At 38.9% G+C, this 7,742-nt stretch overlaps 1 protein-coding gene across 7 annotated transcripts in view; it reads right to left on the reverse strand.

Annotated features, from left to right (window-relative positions):
- Wdr78 (WD repeat domain 78) overlaps positions 1 to 7,742 on the reverse strand; it is an 83,495-nt gene that overhangs the window by 46,228 nt on the left and 29,525 nt on the right. For 5 of the 7 annotated variants that reach the window (XR_003836401.1, XM_021161646.2, XM_021161645.2 and 2 more), the window contains exons 6-7: positions 5,452 to 5,591; positions 332 to 460 (exon numbers count right to left, since the gene is read on the reverse strand). The exons of 1 other annotated variant lie outside the window; for it this stretch is intronic. Coding sequence is in view for 5 of the 6 variants with exons in the window: in XM_021161646.2 (XP_021017305.1) it covers positions 332 to 460; positions 5,452 to 5,591 (269 nt within the window). In the remaining variant the exon portion in view is untranslated. The remainder of the gene's footprint in view (positions 1 to 331; positions 461 to 5,451; positions 5,592 to 7,742) is intronic. One more of the 7 variants, XM_029475696.1, reaches the window with a different exon arrangement.

Here is a 7,742-nt window from a genome sequence, read left to right on the forward strand (position 1 = left end):
AAATAGAGAGAGGAAGCAAAGATGCACTAGAGAAAAACTTGAAAACGGGACTGGATGTGGTGATAAATGCCTTTAATCCCAACCCTCAGTCTGAGTGAGAGGCCCTCTGTGAATTCAAGGCCACTGGGTTCCAGGCCCTATCTCAAACAACAACCAACTTCAGACAGGCATCCAAAGAAAAACAAACACAAAACTGAATCCAGGACAGTGTGAACGTGAAGGCTGAATGCCTGAGTCCAATACTTGTGCTCAGTGGATGGGAACGTGAGAAGCCCTGGGAGGACATCCTGCAAACTGGGGATGCAGTCTGGCTTTTGCCCAGGATACTTTCCTTGTATTTTTGGGTCCCGGTCTTTAGCAGGCAAACTTGCTTTACTTGAATATCCAGATCGTTTTGCAGTTAGCAAAGTTTCTGGAATGTTGTAAGAATCATACAAATCCCAGGTAGTGGCCACTACACCTAAACAGACAGAAAAAGTAAAAGGATTTTGAAGCAAATTCTAGTGCAGGTTTGTATATAACTAGTTATTGAACAATATAAAATGAGTTTCTACTAAAACTGTGTTAATTTTAACAGCACTAGCAGGAAAACGACAAAGGAATATTTCGTGAGGGTACCTCAGGAGACCCTGAGTTGCCTCTCTAGTAGCATCTAGAGGTGCTGTCTTCTTCGAGGGTTAGCCCCAGGTTACCTCACTCTCCCTTGTTCCTTCCTCCTTCCTACCCAGGCCCAGGAAGCATCATCAACCTGTCCCTGCAGGGCTGTCAGGGAATACAGGCTTGGACAACACCCAGACAATGTCTTTGCTAGTGGCTAACACACAACTTCTATTTTACAGATCTGCTTGTGGGAAGCATCTCCCTCCTTTTTACTCAGTAGAGTTCTCTAAACACCAATTTAGGTAAAAACATTATATCTGCCGGGAAAATGACATTGTCAAAAACCTAATTAAATTTATCCAAATCATCAAATATGGCAACGGTGACCAAAGATAAGCTGGAAACATCATTGATCTTCAAATATTAACTTCAAAAGTCTCCATACCCCCCTTGCTGTTGATTTTTGTAGCAATAATATTAACCTTGGGTACCACATTGCTCCTGCTGACCCTTTAAGCTTTCAGTTAGAGAATGATGTGGGGTTTTGTTTTGTGTTTAAGAATGATGTTTTAATAAAGAACTGTTTCCTTAAAAAGAGAGATGAAATCTGGGCTTTGTAAATATAGTCTCTTTCCTAGTAAACCACTCAATAGAAAACCAAGGTACTCAGCAAGAAGGAGAAGGAAGAGGAGGTGGAAGAGAAAGATAATGGGGAAGAGGAGGAGGATAGGGAAGAGAAAGGATAGGAAGAGGGAGAGGAGGAGAGGGAGAAGGAACAGGAGGGGGAGGAAGGGAGATTAAAGGTGGTGGAGGCGGTTCTTCGGTATCTAATGATTGTTTTCGATGAATAAGAACATTAAATTTCACAATAAGATAGATAGCTAATAACTTAATAGCTTTTTACAAAGTCGTGCACAAAAAACTTTTGTGATATACTTTGACAAATTGATAGGATATAACCTTTTGAAAACTGAATTACCTGTATTTTTCCATCATTTAACTGCAATTTTAGTAAGTGCATCATAGGACTGTGTGGTTCCATGTTACTAATAACTGATGCTGACTACTGCTTTTAGTGTGAGCCATTATCATATTTGATCACTTTGCTAACTTTAACCCACAAAGCTGCGTATAGCAAGTATGTTCAGGACTTGGTTTTGTTTTTGAGATAGGAGCTCATGTAGCCTAGGCTAGCCTCAAATTAGTTATGTGGTCCAAGGTTATATTGATTTCTTGGTTCTCTTCCCTTCCCTTCCCAGTGCTAGAATTGTCATGCCAAACGTGAGTTGTTTTCAATGTGTACATGTTAATGTAATGTGTGTGCATGTTAATGTATGTGGACAAAGTCAGATGTTCTTAAAGAACAATGCCTAGCACCTTTAAGAAAGGTCCTCTCATGCACCTAGAATTCACCAGTAAGATTAGCCTGACTTAGTGAGCCCCAGGGACTCTCCTGTCTCTGCTGGATTCACAAGCAGCATGTTACCACCATGCCTGGAATTTGTACTTGGGTTTGTAAGGATCAACAAGTCAGATCTTATGAGTGCAAGGTACTTCATCAAGAGAGCTATCTCCCCAGCCCATATGTTCAGGTTTTGTGTATCCACTATACCTCAATATAGCTGTTGCAAAACAAAATGTATAAGTTCGAGTGTCATGTTAAAAATGAAGTAACAGATAATGATCATGACTTATAAAGCCATTTTAAAAAATTATTTAATTTCTATTAGAAACTATTTCAAATTACATTCTCCCTAACTTCAGTATTCCTGGGCCTACTGGGTATCCTAAATGAACAGGTTGTGATGTGTGGGTATCTAAGCAATTAAGAATGTTCTCTTTCTGCCCCTGACTGTGAGTACATGGACTATATATTCTTTGCTTATATTATGTGAGTGTATACATATTACCAAGTCTTCTGTTAAGATATAATTCACAATAAAGTTTTTTAAAATTTGACTATGGCATAATTTATATTATATAATTTAAAAATTATAATTTTTTGTGGATCAAAAAAAGCATGTCTGGTTTTAGATAAATAATAAAAGAGATGCAGACATGAGAAAAATGGGATCAAAATACTATTCTGACTACCAATAAAGTTTATTGAGAAATAAAGTCTTGACTCTGTGGCCAAATGGATTTGCTCATTCTCCCCTTCTGAATACAGTGTATAAAATATGTGTGTGTGTGTGTTACTGGTCCATTCTCAATGCTTCTGTAGATCTCTCATCTTATGTTCATAACTGCTATAATCTCTGTATGGACTGAGCCATCGAGCAATACACATGTTCTTTGTTACATATGACAATTTCTGAGTCCTCTTCTGACGAGTATAGCCATTTTCGTTTTTTTCTAGTGATGATTTTCAGTTTTGTGCATACTTAGCCATTCTGTCAAGTCTCTTACAGAGAGCGAACATTTGAACTGTCTTTGTTTGCTTTTAATTTAGCAGCCAATATCTATTCATTATAATTAATGTATATTTAAGGTAATTACTGATGTGGAATTGCTGGTTTATAAAAAACATCTTGATATTTGTATTCGCTCTAACTTGTTTTTCAACTCCTCAGTAACTGTTCTGTGTTTAATAGATCTTCTGGTAGTCTCAATTTTATTTCATTCTTATGTTCCTTTCTTTAACTTTTAGGGTTTTTGTTGTTTAGTTTTTGGTGGATACCATTTATAGCTTACAATGATGTTTTGAAAATTAAAGCTATTGTTAATTATACTTTTCTTCAGTAGCATATTAAAACTTTCTTCCTTATACAATTCTCTCCCACTACTGTGATCTTTTTAAATTATGTTCTATATAATAAGCCCATTAACAACCTAATTATTGCCTTGTAGATCTCTTTAAAATTTTTTATTATTTATTCTTACGTTATGTGAGTGTTTTGTACCACATGCACGCAGTACCCACAGAGGCCAAAAGGCGGCACTGGAGCCCCTGGATGGGAATGACAGATGGCTGTGGTGCTGGCAATTCAACCCAAATCCTCTGGGAAAACATCGGGTGTTGTTGACTACTGTACCGCCTCTCTGGTCCCTGTGTATCTATCGATCTTAATCTATACTGCAGAAACAGGCAGCTATGAACAAAGTGACTGGTTTCAGCATTTGCCTACATATCATTTTTACTGCTGTTCACTTTTCCCCCATGTGGCTTAAGATCGCTGTCTACTGTCCTTCTGTTTTTACATAAAGGATTCTTCTCAGTATTTGTTTAAAGCTCTTCTGCCATCAATAAACTCTCTTATTAGCTTTTGCTATCCAGCAGTATCTTAATTTCTCCGTTTCTAAAGGACTTAGTATTCTTACTTGACAGCGCTCTTTTGCTTTGGCCCTTTAAATGTCTCTGTGGTTGCCCTCCATGGTTGCCAACCCAACAGAGTGATAAGAGACCACATATGTGATGGATCACTTTTCTGTTGTCACTTTCGAGACTCTCCCTGTGTCTTATGACTGACTGTGTCTTTGTGTCTTTGTGTGGATCTCCTCGTGACTATTCTTCTCAGATCAGACCCTTATTGATTTTAGAGAGACTTGACTTGTTACGTGTTCAACTATTCTTTGTGCCCTTCCTTACAGTCTCTTTAGAACCACATAGTCTCTTTACAACCACCACAGTCTCTTACTGTCTCATGGGTCCCCATTTAGTTTTTTCTCTTTTCTTTCCTTTCTGTTCCACATACTGGATCTTTTAAAACCATCCATCATTACGAATTATGGTCTCACCTTCTTTCCCGAGTCTTCTGTTGCAAACTCTAATGCATATCCTCCTCAGTGGTCGGCTTTTCATTGAGGACAAATCCCCATGTGTCTCAGGCTAGCCTTGAACTTGCTACCCAACTGAGCATGACCATGAGCTGCATCTCATCAGCACTGAGATGTTACAGAAATACAGCGCTACACTTCACTTATGCCATGCTGTGGCTCAAGACCAGGGCTTTATGCTCGTAAGAATTTCTACTTCTTGCTACCAGGCTACCAGGGAAGGAAAACCAACAGGATATCAAGGTCCTCTCATTCTTTCTCCCAATGTATCAGTCAGGCCAGTCACACCTCTTCTCTGACTCAGGAATGAAGGAAAGGCTAAAGGGAGACGGGGCATTTACTCTGGCTCCTTCATATAAAAGGGAGAATCAGGGTAAGCAACAAACATCTACCAACCTGACACAAATACTCTTCTGCTAAAAATCAATGGCCGTGCTTCTTGTGAAAGAAAACTAGCTCCTGACTCTGTTCAGAAATAGCTGCAACCAAGATTCTAGATGGCCTTTTTCCTAGCTATTCCTTTGTCCACACACCACAGGCTTTTGCTTACATGGTACCCTCAGAGATGTTCATTTGTAAACACTGAGAGGCAGTAAGTGTAGTACTTAAGAATGCAGGTTCTAAGACAAAAGCAACTTAGGTTCCTTCACTTGGCTGTCTCCTCATCTATGAAACGGGGAATAAAGATCAAACCCACTCTAAAGAGTAACGTGAGCATTGGCCTAGTTACTGTAGGAGAATGCAAAGACTGGAACATACAATGTTTGTTTTGGTAGTTGTTTGGTAGTGAACCGTATTGTAAAATAATTTTTATAAATAAATGAAGAGTACAAACTCTGATATGGGGTGAATATAAACCAGGTTGGACAATTATGTTACTCTTACTCTACAGAACTGTTTCTTGTTAACTTATAGCATTCTGAAAGTTATAAATTATAGTAAGTTATCTGGACAAATCAATTTCCATTTTTTCATATATTCATTTATTCATATAGTTTAAAATGTGTTGACTGACAGACTCAAGGAACATATATTCAAATATAACAGTTTACCAACAAGAATAAAGCATATTACCTTTTTCTTCCAGTATGATTTTTTCACACTGAACCTCTTTATTCTTTGGTGCTCCATTAAATGTCTGCATCATTCTTTCTACATATAAGTCATTGCCTAATCTATTTCTACAAAGGGTTTCATAATTCTTATTTTTCTCTCTGTAAAAAAAAATATAACTAATTAATAGAAATTACTATCAACAGACATCATCTTTCTATGCTACTTGTCCTCAAAGCACTTTCGTGAACTAGAGTGTAACAAAATAAGAAGTGAGTGTGAAAAGCTCCTTAAGGAGAGATTTTATTATGTCACCAGCAAAAGGCCACTCCACGCTGTGCTTCCCAAGGCGCAAACTGCTTTCAGTGTTCACCAATAACATGTTAGCACTCTGTTTAGAGAACTTATGAATTTTAATAGGAACATCTAAAGCTACAAGTTCTTTCCAAGTATTACTTTTGTAGCATTGCGTGCATGCTGTATTCATAACTGGTTAGTTCTGAGTATTTTTAAATTCACATTTTGTTGTTTGGTTGGTTGGATTTGTTTGTTTGTTTGTTTGTTTGTTGAGACAGGGTTGGTCTCTGTGCAACAATCACTGGCTGTCCTGGATTTGCTTGGTAGACTAGGCTGATCTCAAACTCACAGAGATCCACCTGCCTCTGCCTCCTGAGTGCTGGGACTAAAGGTGTACGCCACTATGCCCAGCTTCAATTCACATTTTAATTTGATTACTCTAGAAAATTATTTCTGCACTCCCAGTGTGTATGTGGATATCTTACTTAGGACTTATAATTTTTCATTTCAATGTGGTCAAACAACTTAGTGAAATTCATTTTGAAGTTTTAATTTAAAATTATTATACCTCCCTTTCATTATGAAGTGATCTTTCCCTTAAAAAAAAAAACTCTGCTTTTTCTGAAGGTTCTGTATCTTTTTTCCCCTAATTTTCTTCTACTTAAAATCTCTTCTTTGGGGGTATCGAGATTTAAGAGCCCTCGTGGTTCTTTCAGAAGGTCCCAAGTTTGCTTCCCAGCATCCATATCAGGACATTCTGAACCATATGTAACTCCAGGAAATGTGACTCGCTCTTATGGCCTCTCCTAGCACCTCCCCTCCCTCCCCTCTCCCTCTCTCCCTCCCCTCTCCTCCCACCCCAAACCCCACCCCCTCACACACACACACTTTTAAAATACCCTTTCTCTCTACATTTGGTATTCAGGGGTGTCTGGACAAAGAACTGAGGCCATTTCTTTCTATTTTTTTCTTCTATAGAAAAGGCTCTGTTGGTAGCTCAGGAAAGCCTCTCCTCTCCAAACCTCCCATGAACAGTCCTCAGTGATTTGTTGCATGTATGAAACACTCACATTTTAGACCATTACTTTTTTTGGTTTTGTTTTGTTTTTTCGAGACAGGGTTTCTCTGTATAGCCCTGGCTATCCTGGAACTCACTCTGTAGACCAGGCTGGCCTTGAACTCAGAGATCCGCCTGCTACTGCCTCCCGAGTGCTGGGATTAAAGGCATTATATAATCCATTTTTTTTTACATTTTATTTTGTGTAATTTTTCAGACCTATTTTGAGGTCATTAAATCTTTTTTTAATTTTTTTATTAGGTATTTTCCTCATTTACATTTCGAATGCTATCCCAAAAGTCTCCCATACCCACCCACCCCCACTCCCCTACCCACCCACTCCCCCTTTTTGGCACTGGCGTTCCCCTGTACTGGGGCATATAAAGTTTGCAAGTCCAATGGGCCTCTCTTTCCAGTGATGGCCGACTAGGCCATTTTTGATACATATGCAGCTAGAGACAAGAGCTCCTGGGTACTGGTTAGTTCATATTGTTGTTCCACCTATAGGGTTGCAGTTCCATTTAGCTCCTTGGGTACTTTCTCTAGCTCCTCCATTGGGGTTCCTATGATCCATCCAATAGCTGACTGTGAGCATCCACTTCTGTGTTTGCTAGGCCCCGGCATAGTCTCACAAGAGAGACCTATATCTGGGTCCTTTCGGCAAAATCTTGCTAGTGTATGCAATGGTGTCAGCGTTTGGAAGCTGATTATGGGATGGATCCCTGGATATGGCAATCACTAGATGGTTCATCCTTTCATCACAGCTCCAAATTTTGTCTCTGTAATTCCTTCCATGGGTGTTTTGTTTCCATTTCTAAGAAGGGGCAAATTGTCCACACTTTGGTCTTCGTTCTTCTTGAATTTCATGCGTTTAGCAAATTGTATCTTATATCTTGGGTATTCTAAGTTTCTGGGCTAATATCCACTTATCAGTGAGTACATATTGTGTGAGTTCTTT

Source organism: Mus caroli, chromosome 4, assembly GCF_900094665.2.
Source record: "Mus caroli chromosome 4, CAROLI_EIJ_v1.1, whole genome shotgun sequence".
Lineage (NCBI taxonomy): Eukaryota > Metazoa > Chordata > Mammalia > Rodentia > Muridae > Mus > Mus caroli.